This window comes from Phyllostomus hastatus, unplaced genomic scaffold (assembly GCF_019186645.2).
Source record: "Phyllostomus hastatus isolate PE091 unplaced genomic scaffold, TTU_PhHast_1.1 phas_scaffold_501, whole genome shotgun sequence".
NCBI lineage: Eukaryota > Metazoa > Chordata > Mammalia > Chiroptera > Phyllostomidae > Phyllostomus > Phyllostomus hastatus.
Window position 1 is genome coordinate 66,548,812 of NW_025334033.1, and position 12,483 is coordinate 66,561,294.

General features: G+C 50.1%; 1 protein-coding gene across 1 annotated transcript in view; it reads left to right on the plus strand.

Moving 5' to 3' along the window:
- Positions 1 to 12,483, plus strand: part of AK7 (adenylate kinase 7) — a 60,456-nt gene that overhangs the window by 33,306 nt on the left and 14,667 nt on the right. The window contains exons 9-12 of the mRNA XM_045823058.1: positions 1,181 to 1,258; positions 2,840 to 2,989; positions 5,505 to 5,633; positions 6,203 to 6,329. Coding sequence (XP_045679014.1) covers positions 1,181 to 1,258; positions 2,840 to 2,989; positions 5,505 to 5,633; positions 6,203 to 6,329 — 484 coding nt within the window. The remainder of the gene's footprint in view (positions 1 to 1,180; positions 1,259 to 2,839; positions 2,990 to 5,504; positions 5,634 to 6,202; positions 6,330 to 12,483) is intronic.

Consider the following 12,483-nt stretch of genomic DNA (forward strand, 5'->3'; position numbering starts at 1 on the left):
TGATCTACATATTTTGAGTATGCCAGCTATATTCAGCTACTGGCTTCTAGTGGGTAGAGGCCAGGGGTGCTGCTAAACATCTTCCAATGCATAAGACAGCCCCACAGCAAGGAACTATTTGGCCAAAATGTCAGTAGTACCAAGAAACTTCGCAAAGCACTTTTGACTTGCTCCATCAGTCACAGCACCTTCTCAACTCACTGCACAGATCATTTTTGGCTTTACAGCTGTGTTTTTACCTTTCTTAAAATAATAAGGCATAATATGCCGAAAATGTTACGTATTTTCTCCCATCTTCAATATTAAAATGGCTGTAAAAAATTCACCGATTTTGATCAGTTTTTTAAAATGCACACTGATATGGCAGCTGTCACAAAGCAATCTAAAAAAAATGGTTTCAAATGAAATTAAAGACGACTAAGCACTACTAGAGCCATCGTACAGAAAAAAAACGTAATGGACTTTTCGACCAGCCCAGCAGAGTGTCCGTAAAACCGTGCTCCCCGTCTGGATTTGCAGTCAAGTGTTGGCACCTGACAGCCAAAATGGCCTTTCTCCAGTAATGGCGTGAAGGGGAGCAGGAGAGGCCGCTGGGGGGCTGGACACCCACACATCACTCACCAGAAACCTAAAATGTGCCCGCGGACACTTGCCTCAATGCGTTGACGGTCAGGTTCTCCAGACCGGCTGGCTGGCAGCTCCCAGGAGCTCTGGGTCTGTCCAGCCTCCTCGCTGGTCCAGGCCGCTCTGGCCAAAGCCGCCTGCGCCTCGGAGCCCAGCGAGCCTTCTCCCGCCCTTCCCCCCATCATGAAGATTCAGCTCAATCATCTTCCTCCGCACCCTCCCTACCTCCTCCCCACCTCCCGCACAGGCCTGATGCTTCTTCGTGCTCCCAGCATCCCCTTCGCGAGCTGCAAATGTGACACGTCTGCGCGCACACATGGGCCTCCCTTTTCAGACGGGGAGGAGCTTCTTGAGGGGAGGAGCTGGGCCTTCTCGGTCTCATCCCCAGTCCCCGGCATGCGGTGGTGGGCGCTGAGCAAGTGAATGAAGACCATCGTGTGTATCCGCTTCTGTTGTGCAAACATTTTTGTACTCAGACATGCTTGCATTCGTCTGAGAGCTTTTATGTTAAAACTTTGCAGGTAAGCCAAATAATATTTCTATTTTTCTCTGACAGTGCATCAGTAAGAATATTGGCCCCGGGAAAATCCAGAGAGTACCCCAAGAAAATGTTTTCCTGACCAAGGAATTAACAGTTAGTATATAAGGGATTCTTTTTGTCTTCCCTTTTCCTGCATGGAGTGGTTCTGGTGGGGGGGGGGGAGGGGGTTGGAGTCAGAATGCCTGGCTTCCACGCTCCTGCACAGCTAGTGGTCTGCCCTAAAGTAACTTTCTCTTCCCTTCTGCGAGCCTGTTTTCCTTTCTGGAAAACTCTCAGAGGTCACGGTCAGAAGATGTATGTGAAAGCTCTCTGGCCCTGGCTGGTGTGGCTCAGTGGATTGAGTGCCAGCCTGCAAACTGACAGGTCGCTGGTTCAATTCCCAGTCAGGGCACCTGCTCGGGTTGTGCACCTGGTCCCCAGTAGGGGGCATGCGAGAGGCAACCCATGGTTGTTTCTCTTGCACATCGATGTTTCTCTCCCTCTATTTCTGCCTCCCTTCCCCTCTCTCTAAAAATAAATAAATGAAATCTTTTCTCAAAAAAGCAGACACAGTAGATGGTGGGCACACAGTACAGTATACAGATCTAGTATCATAGAAATATACAACTGAGACCTACATGGTTCTTTCAACCAATGTCACCCCAATCCATTTAATAAATTTTTTAAATTGATTCAGCCCTGGCTGGTGTAGCTCAGTGGATTGAGTGCGGGCTGCGAACCAAAGTGTCGCAGGTTCGATTCCCAGTCAGGGTACATGCCTGGGTTGCAGTCCACGACCCCCGGCAACCGCACATTGATGTTTCTCTCTGTGTCTCTCTCCCTCCCTTCCCTCTTTAAAAATAAATAAATAAAATCTTAAAAAAAAAAGAAAAGAAAAAGTCAGTTTCTTTCTATATAAAAAAATTGATTCAGCTGTCAAGGAAAAGTCAGGATGATGTAAGCTGTAGGAGTGAGGTAACTGATGAGATTTTGGAGAGTTTTTTAACTTGATTTTTCAGTAATATCTGTAGGGTCAAGGAAGAACACTCCATACACGTAATTTTTTACATTAAGTGGTTTCTTAAAAAGGCAGTTGGGTATGGATGTTATAAATCGGTTGAATAGCACAATGGTCTGATGTGGGGCTGTTCAGGGCATAGGAATAAAGTTACTGAAATCTGAAAAAAATGGTAGCTACAATTAAACATCTTTGAGATGAAACCTCATACTTGGGCTTCTAGCATCTTCCTACTCCGAGCGGCCGTGCAAGAGCCCAGTGTCACCGTCCCCGGAGAGCAGGCGTGGGGTGGGCGTGGGCAGCCGAGAGGGTCGCAGCAGGCTCTCTGTCAACACTTAGTGACCGTCAGGGTCGGTGAATGGCTATATTTTCCTTTAATCATAATAGGCCTTGGTCTGTTATCACCATCAAAATACAAATAAAGAGGCCCTGGCTGGTGTAGCTCAGTGCGTTGAGCTCAGGCCTGCAAACCCAAGGGTCGCTGGTTCAATTCCCAGTCAGGGCACATGCCCGGGTTGTGGGCCAGGTCCCCAGTAGGGGATGTGCGAGACACAACCACACATTGATGTTTCTCTCCCTCTCTCCTTCCCTTCCCCCCTCTATAAAAATAAAAATAAATAAAATAAAATAAAATAAAAAATAAAGAGACAGGTCTCTGACGTGGCTTTATCTCTTAGCAAGAGAGCATCGACCACTTGCTGGTCAACCTGAGGATGGAAGCCATCTGCGTGAAGGAGCATTTCAACATGCGCTGGGTGGCCCACACCGGCTTCGTGGAAAACATCAACAATATCCTCAGAGAGTACAAGCAAAGCAGAAAGCTACTGGTAACTAGAGCCATTTTCTATTTCACCTCCAGGTATGATTCTCTCAGTGAAAGTATTTCTTTTCTTAAATGTCCAAATGTCTAAATTCAAGTGAGTTCGTTTTCAAAGGTGACCCGTTGGTCCCGATCCAACAACCGCCTGCATGTGTGTTATATTAATACTGTCAACCGACTGTGAAAATTATGAAGTTAACAGGAACAATGAGTGCTATGCTTGGCACACATTGAACATGACCGAGAGCTCAAGGCCGACTGTCACAGAGCTGCCTGCACAAGGGAACACACCCTGTGCCCCGCTGGCCTGCCTGTCCCAGCCCTGGATACTCGCGTGGGAGCGGGGAGGGAGGAGGTGGAAGACATCTCATTATTACTTTGATCCGATTGGCCAGGAGATTCGCTGGTCGTTTCAATCGTCACGGCTTGTTGAGGCCGATATTCTGGTCTCCACCTCGTCGGTGCGGAAACCGAGGCTCAGAGAGACGGAGCGAGTTTCTCCCGGCCGCAGGGCACACTGGGGGTTCAAACCAGCGAGGACGCCCACTCAGCCAGGACGGCCTCACTGCGGAGCCTCCACACCGCCTCTCTGAGACCGGACCACGGCGGCGCCGGCCTGCACCTCTGGATTTACTCCAGGGGAGCACCGCGAAGGTGCCCGTGAGCGTGGGACAGTGTTTGGAAACCTGTAGTGTTGCCAACGAGTGACAGGTGTCGTCATAACCGTAATTGCCACTGTGCATGCGAATACTTCATACGAGCAAGTACAGTGCCACCATTCTATCCTAAGGACCATATTTTCCCGAAAAACTTGCCTCATTAGTAACCAGTAAAGGACGTACCTCTTAGCAAAAGCGACAAGGACCGCTTTCAGCATCCGAGGTCCCCGCGGTGACTTACTTGGAGACCATGCCAAGGCACAGACCGATCCAACTCAAGAGGTAAAGCTAGCATTTCCTCTGTGAGTCAACTGTAATAAGGCACACAGTTCGAGATAAGACACCTTAAAGAGACCCTGTGGTTCCCGATTAGCAAGACTGGCCAAGAACGTGATAGAAGGAGTGAGCCTACCTACAGATTTCACAGCCCGTGCCTCCCTGGGGTTGCCGGCCAACGTGGCAGCAGAGAACAGGAAACACCCTGAGGACAATGTACAGGCTGTGCCATAGCAGTGGCCGCCGAGACCGTGGGGCCTCAAGCCCAGGGCTCCCACGATTCTAGCTCCTTGGCAAAGCAAAGTCACCCAGCTGCAGAGACAGGTGCCTCAGAGCGCCCCAACCTGATGTCGATGAACAGTCCATCCCCCCAACTCTCCTTGCTGTCATCGAAGCTCATCCGTCCATGCCCGTCTGCCCCTAGGGGGTAAGTGTACTGTGAGCACACAGACCGTCCTCAGCTCAGTGGCCGTCACATTTCTCACGAACAAACGGCCATGCAGGGTTTGTACCTGGATAAGGTGAGCTCAGCCCAGGAGACAGGTCCGCCCTGGGCATGTGCACGCACACCAAACCAGGCATGCAAACCTGTTCCGGCAGCAGCTGGACTCCAGGACTTGTGCCCCAGCCCTGCTCAGCAAGACTTAGCCCAGGGCTGCTTTGTCACCTGGCACTGTCTCCCCTCCATACCCACTGCCTGCCATCTTGGTCGTTCCCGTCACCCTGACAGTGCCCGTCGCTAACCAGACGGGACCATTCACGTCCACCGCTCCTCACCCAGCACCACACCACGTCTCTGCCTGTCTCTTCACGGCCTCGGTTTCCCCATCGACAGCTGGTGATAACAAAAACAACAACCCACTTCCTGGATGAAATTATACATTCTTGAAGCACATGGAGGCTCTGCCAGAGGAAATTCTTTCCATTGGCATGATTTTTAAAAAACATTTTAAAAGTAAAAAAATGTCTTTAATTTGCCTGTGCAAAACGCTAGCCCCCAGCTTCACAACTGTTTGGACCGCTTTGAAAGAAAAGGCTATTGGCTACTGATGTTTTTATTTCTGTTAGACATTAACATTTCCTCACTGGTGATGAATGGGACAGAATTTCTTCAGCATCAGAGCAAGTTTTTCGGCAGAAGAAATCACATTGTTTTAATAAGTGTGTCTTTAAAAACTAGAGTAAATTATCTGTGTTGAAAAGGAAAGTATAACTAAAGACCAGAAGCTAGAAACGATATTCATGAGGCGCTAAGTTAAGCGCCATCTACACTGGGCCAGAAATTCTTCAATTTCTTTGTTCTCTTTGCAAGAGTAACACAATAAACTGCGAGGTTGGCAGCGTGTTGTGCTTGGGTACTTTCTTTCTTAATACTTGTGAGGTATTCCGGAGCACACGCTGGAGTGTCGTAGTCCCCTGCCCAGGTCAGAGCACATAGTAGGTGCTCACTAAGGACTTGGGGAGCGTGACTGGAGAGGTAGCCTTGCGGGACCTGGAGACTCCGACAGGCTCGGCTCTGGAATAAGGAGCACTCTGTCCCGCGACAGGCGGTTCAGCGCCCACCAGGTGACCCCTCTCCCCTTTCAGCCCATTAAGGTGTGCATCCTCGGGCCTCCTGCCGTGGGCAAGTCCAGCGTCTCGGAAGTGCTGACCAAGTACTACAGGCTGCATCACGTCAAGCTGAAGGACGTCATCTCCGAGGCCATAGCAAAACTGGTACCGCTGTCAACTGCTTGATTGGGAATGTTTATATTTTAAAAATGTTTTTTTTTACATGACCTCCCACAAAGAGACGTGTTACCGTAACTGGATTTTACCGTGGGCCCCACTTACAAGAAGACTGAATCCCACGGGGCTTGTGCCTCCGAGATGGAAGCATCTTCCACGGGCCGCCCGTGAAATTTAGTGCGTCTCCAAGCTGTTGCTCAAAATATACCTGTATTCTCCCTCTTGACTGGGGCATGTTCATTTTTTAAATTAATTTATTTTATTTTATTGTTGTTCTATGACACTTGTCCCAGTTTCCCCCCCACCCCATTGCTGTCCACTGCCCCACCTCTGCCCCCCAGCCCCAGACTACAGCCTTTTGAGGTGTTTTTATTCTGGATGTCCATTTCTCGGGGTATCACCAGAAACGCACTGTTTTCTCAGAGCGGTTTAGGTCCGCAAGCTGAGAGGAAGGTTCAGAGATTTCCCGCAGGCCCCCTGCCCTCCCGCGGCAGGCGATCAGTGAAGAGCGAGTCAGCTCAGGCGCCTTCCAACCGGAGGCTCTCTGTGGTGTGCAGGAGGCCGCCGTGGCGCCGAAGTACGGAGGGGACGCAGAGGAGGAAGGTGAGGAAGAGGAAGAGGAAAACGTGGAAGATGCACAGGAGCTCCTGGACGCGGTCAAGGAGAGCATGGAGCAGAACGCAGGTGACACGCACGCCCACCTCGCTCATGACGTCCCTTTGCTTGTTTTTGTCCTTTCCCCCCCAGGTCAATGGCACAGCATTGTTAGCGTGCGATTTATTTTACTTTTCCCATTTGGTCTGTGAGTCTTTCCAGTTTTTTCCTCCTTGTTGTCAAAGACTATTTGTTTGTTATTATGAGTACAGAAATTATTACAACCAGAAAAGAAATTTCATTTAGAATTCTATCCCAGCCCCCCCCCCCAAAAACTTAACCGTTAATATTTTGGTGATTGATCATAAGATGAGAAAGAAATACCTAAGTTTTAAAAAAGTCAAATGTTTAGTCATAAATATAGTTTTTTTAAGATTTTATTCATTTTTAGAGAGGGAATGGAGGGAGAAAGAGAGAGAAACATCAATGTGCGGTTGCTGGGGGTTATGGCCTGCAACCCAGGCATGTACCCCGGCTGGGAATCGAACCTGGGACACCTTGGTTCCCAGCCCTTGCTCAGTCCACTGAGCCACGCCAGCCAGGGCTCATAAATATTTTAAAACATCAAAGGTCATTAATTAAAAGGCAAAGGACAAGCCAGAAAAAAAATACGTGCCATCAATATGACAGAGTTAATAGTCTTAACACATAAAATACTCAGACAAACTGATAAGAAAATCATTAAGCCCTGGCTGGGTGGCTCGGTTGAGTGGGCATCGTCCCACAAACTGAAAGGTCACCAGTTCGCGTCTCAGTCAGAGCACACGCCTGGGTTGCGGCCAGGTGCCTGGTTGGGGGTGTGCGAGAGGCAGACAACAGGTGTTTCTCTCGCACATCGATGTTTCTCTGCCGTTCTTTCTACCTCCTTTCCCCTCTCTCTAAAAATAAATAAATAAAAATCTTCTAAAAATAAAAAAAAAGAACATCATTAAATTCTTAATAGAAAAAAAAATTGATGAACCATGTGGACCCGTAATTAATGCAGGAAGGAATACAGATCAGTGGGAAAATATTCCTGCTCATGTCTGGACATAAGAAACATCCAAACCTGTAGAGAATTTTTGTAAGAGTTTGAGCCGAACCCATGGCATACCCCGGACAGCGAGTTCTCAGCTGCTCTGGACAGTGACCGTTTGCAGCTTTTTTGCACCTTTGAGATTAAGGGGAGAAGGTTAGGAAGATTACCTGAGGGTGGGAAGGTGGGGATTGGATTATAGGATAGTTGATAAAACTATTAGCTCTCTTGAGGGTTGATACCCCCTCCCAGGGGTGTTACGGTACGTCTGGCATTTCAGCTTAGATGCACAAGGACAATGGACAGAGCTGGCTTGAAATCTGCCACTGAGCAGTCGTGTTCCTGGGGTACGACTCTGCACCTGGACCTGCCCCGTTAGGCATTGATGGTCGGCTCACACTGCGAGGTCGCTTTCCAGAGAGCCTTTTTTGGGTCATCCATACTCACCTGGTCATTTCAGCCAGCCAGTGGACCAAAGTCACCACAGTCGAGTGTGACTACAGACTCAGAATCTGGACTCATCTCTCCCCGCCCTGGGGTGGAGTCTAAGACCAGCCCCGCTGCAGCCCCTGGGTACTGTGTAAGCAGCTCCTCGTTATTCGTGCTTGAGGACAGTCATTCAAATCTTCAGACACTAGGTTTTGCACCGAGATGTTTCTAAGGGAGCTTGTGGCCCAGCAGGAAAGCCGTCCGTTGGCAGTTACTAGAAAAACAAGGCCATTTCATTTTTACATTTAAACAGTTGAGCTCCTCCATGAAAATGGTTACATTGGTCCCGTCCACAGGCCAGGCCAGCAATGCAGACTCGTGCGCAATGGAGTCCTCCCCTGGCCTCCCATCCAGCACCTTCGGTTGCTCTTCTCTCTTGCCTTGTCCCGTCTTGCTGGCGGCCGTCTCTGATCCTCCAGGGTCGGACAGGGGCACGAGGGAGTCAGGGAAGGACAGAGGCGTAAACCGGCCCTGGGTGCTCACTGCTCTTTCCTGGTGCTGTGCTTCCATGGGCCACTGGTGTGCCCCCCTGTCCTACCCCGAGGCACTGCTCTTGAGGGGCTCCCCACCTCTGGTCTTCTGGGCCTCCGCCCTCAGGTCCTCTGGCCAGTCCTCTTCCTAGCCGCTCAACTTCTGCGACTCTTATTCTCCCAAGCCCTCCTGAGGTCCAGGCTACCCTTCTGCCTCCTCCCCTCCTTCCCCCAAGCCTCGCCAGTCTGGTTTTCAGCGGCAGAGAAAATGGATACGATATTCCACGGTGGGGACACCAGTGGAAGGAAATCTGGCCAGGCCCCATGAAAGGGGAAGGAGCCTTTGAGATCTTGCTTCTTGATACATCATCAGTTTGGCTCAAATAAACTCTTGTAGCCCTGGCTGGCGTAGCTCAGTGGACTGAGTGCGGGCTGCGAACCAAAGCGTCGCAGGTTCGATTCCCAGTTAGGGCACACACCTGGGTTGCAGGCCATGGCCCCCAGCAACCGCACATTGATGTTTCTCTCTCTCTCTCTTTCTCCCTCCCTTCCCTCTCTAAAAATAAATAAAATCTTTAAAAAAATAAAATAAACTCTTGTAAAAAAAGTTCTAAAATAATAAAAAATGAAGGGGGGGAGGCTGGGACTGTAGGAACCCACAGGAGTACGCGGCCCCCTGGACTTGCCCTTTAAGCCCGAGGTGTCGGGGACAGAACGAGGGCACTGGAGCAGAGAACGGTGTCGCCCCCGAAGAGAGGCAAGAGCCTCTAACATTCAAGCAGAGGAGACAAACACGGGCAGATGTTTATCGACAGAGACTGATACAATAGCTCTTCGCGAGGACCCGACGGTCTTGCCCAAGGACTTTACGTGACAGCATGGTGTGACGCACCACCCGGGCTCTCTTCAAGCCTGGGGAGGTGACTGCGTAGAAGGATCACAGGCGAGACTGTGCCAAGTTGAGAACAGCCAGTGCCTGGCCCACGCTCAGGAAGAGCCTGTCCTTGGCCGGAGAAGACTCTGTTCTTCCCAGATGCGAGAGGCCACACTGGGTCGGCAGCCTCCACCTGGAGAGGCCTGGGACGGAGCCGAGGACGGATGCTGTTTTGGGGGGAACGGAAGGCCTCAGAGCAGCAAGTGCCCCTCCTGTCCCCCGTCCCCCCACACCTCCTACAAGACCAGAAGGGCTCCTCTGTCCCCTCAAGTCTGTCCAGAAACCCCGCCTGGTCATGTTTACCAGAAGCAAGGACGTGGACCTGGATTATGTTTCAGCAAAGCAAGACCTGGGAACCCACCCCCGAAGCGCACATAGAAACTTCCCAGCCTGAGGACACAGAGGTGGGCTCCCCTGTCCCTAACTGACCCAGCTGGTGCTTATATGGGTCTCATGATTCCAGCAGGACAGATTTCGCAGCCCCTCCAGGGCACCCCAATGTCCTGTTCCTATACAATGCCCCTCCCGCCAGCCCCCGCCCTGCGGCCGAAACAGGGACTTGGTTAGACCTCCCAGTGCGCTTGTGATCAATTCTCTTTGCTCACTTCATGTATTTCCAAAGTGGTGTGGAATTCTTAAGTCTGGTTGGTGAGGTGCCAGGTGATTGATGGATCATTAGCCTATTTCCACTATTCTGTGAATTGGAAAATAAAAAAAGTGGGGAGGAAAAACATGTAAATGTATTGACTTCATAATGTCTGAACTGCGCGTAGATTAATTAAACCTTGGTATTTAAATTTTTTGAGATTTTTTAATATATATCTTTTTGCTCATAACAAGTATCTCCCACACCCTGACCAGCATGGCTCTGTTGGTTAGGTATCGTCCCACAAAGGAAAAGTTCACAAGTTCCATCCCCGGTCAGGGCACATGCCTGGGTTGTGGGCCTGGTCTCCGGTTGGGGCGCATGTGAGAGGCAACGGATCGATGTTTCTCCTCCCCTTTTTACCCCTCCCTTCTCCTCTCTGTAAAGATAAATATATAAAATCTTTTTTTTCCAGAGCATGGGGGATGCCAAGTATTTATTTATTTATTTATTTTTAGAGAGAAGGGGAGGGAGGGAGAAAGAGAAGGGGAGAAACATTGATCAGCTGCCTCTTGCTCACCCCCAGCGGGGGACCCGACCAACCCAGGCATGTGCCCCGACTGGGACTGGAACCGGCGGCCTTCCAGTTCCCAGGCCATCCCTTGATCTGCTTAACCACACCAGCCAGGGCCACAGAATTATTTTTAAATTGGAGTTTTGTAAATCACAAGAAAATATATGCTTATTAAGAGAAACTATGTTTTTTTAGTAATTAAAAAAAAAACCCTATTAAAGATGAACTCACAAACCAAAATCACAATTTTTTTTTGAGCCAGTAGTCCACCACAAGTGAGATCAGACTCGCTTTGCCTTCGGAAAATAAATGAGCAGAGATCACAAAATAAACGTTTAAAAGGATAAAGAGAATTTAAGAAATGGAGAACAAAAGGACATGATGATGATGATGATAAAGAACAGGCAGGTAATAGAGCAAGGAACGGGGAGGTCAAGAGGAAGGGGCAGACTAAGGAGGAAGGGAGAGAAACTAGTTGAGCGAGCAGGAGCCTCCCTCCCACTCTGGGCGTCCCTCTGGGCCTGAGTCAGGCTGCGCTGGGGGAGGGGTTTGAAATTAGACGACAGACTGGTGGCTGTAGTATTAAACTTGTGAGACTGTGTAAGAACTAGAGGAGACGTCATTAATACCGGAGAACCATACTTTTGTGGTTTTAAAGCAGGGTGGTAGGGAGCTAGGGACAGTCCTTGGCACGTGGAACAGGGAAACCAAGGCACAGAGTTAAACAAGCCCATCTTCCCTAGACCAAGACACCTAAGTGTAAATGGTTTGGCCCCGGCTGGTGTGGCTCAGGGGACTGAGCACCCATCTGTGAACTGAAAGGTCACCAGTTTGATTCCCGTCAGGGCACATGCCTGCGTTGCGGGCCAGGTCCCCCATTGGAGGGCGCGTGAGGGGCAACCACACATTGATGTTCCTCTCCGTCTTTCTCCCTCTCTCTAAAAATATATAAATAAAATCTTTTTGAAAATCATACAATATCTGGCTTTAAAAAATAAATGAATAAAAAGTGAATAAATATACTGATATTTCAAAGACAGACAGCATTTTTTTAAAGATTTTATTTATTTGTTTATAGAGAGGGAAGGGAGGGAGATAGGGAGGGAGAGAGAGAGAAACATCCATGTGCGGTTGCTGGGGGCTGTGGCCTGCAACCCAGGCATGTGCCCTGACTGGGAATCGAACCTGCAACACTTTGGTTCGCAGCCCAAGCTCAATCCACTGAGCTACGCCAGCCAGGGCTTAGACTTAGCATTGTTTTAAAAAAGAGCAGTGTGGTGACTTAAGGGCTGTCCCGTAGGGCTGTGCGCATTCATTTCAGAGTAGAAGTGACGGTCCCTTTCCGAGGAGCCCCACACGGGCCCTGGTGCACCTCCAGGAGGTCACGGTTCCCTACAGAAAGGTGCTGGGACTCGGCCCTTTGAGTCCTCGCGGCCCGTCATCATCCTCGCCTGTCCCTGGGGGCCCGCTGGCACACTGAGCAGTGGGCTGGGAGGGGAGCAGAGGTGGAGCGAGGTACTGCACCGTCGGGGAGGAAAGCGGGAGGAGGGGGGGTTCTGATCACGTGCCTTGGCCTCCCCAAGGACGCCTTCGGAAAATGGAAGTGGGACGATTCTACTGGCATTTGCTATTTGCTTTGAGTATCGGCGAATGCCCCGACTTCGAGAGAAAGGCGTCTTGGTCTCTGCAGCACTGGGAACCTTACTGGGAAGTGATGTCGGACCATGTCGAGGAATGTCATTACGCTGAATGGCACTTCCGATGATTTTTTTTTTGTCTCTGCCGTAATCCTTACATTTCCGAAAGACGATGATTTTCTGAATCGGTGGCTGCTCCACGATCAGTGAGACCGTGAAGGGTGGAAGAGAGGCGTCCCGACCAGATCATGGCGTTGTCATTGACAGATGAGGACCCGAGGCCCAGACAGAGCTGCTGTGCCTCACGGACCCGCAGGCCAGCGGAGAGCGCAGTGCTGGCCCAGACCTGCCTCAGGGGTCAGGTTCTTGACCCTGCCAGGCTCCTGTTGCTGAAGGGCATCCGTGAAGCAGTGTAAGGGCAGGGCCGTGTCTTGGAAATGTTAGCTGATTGACAATTACGCCGAAACGATAAGTGGATA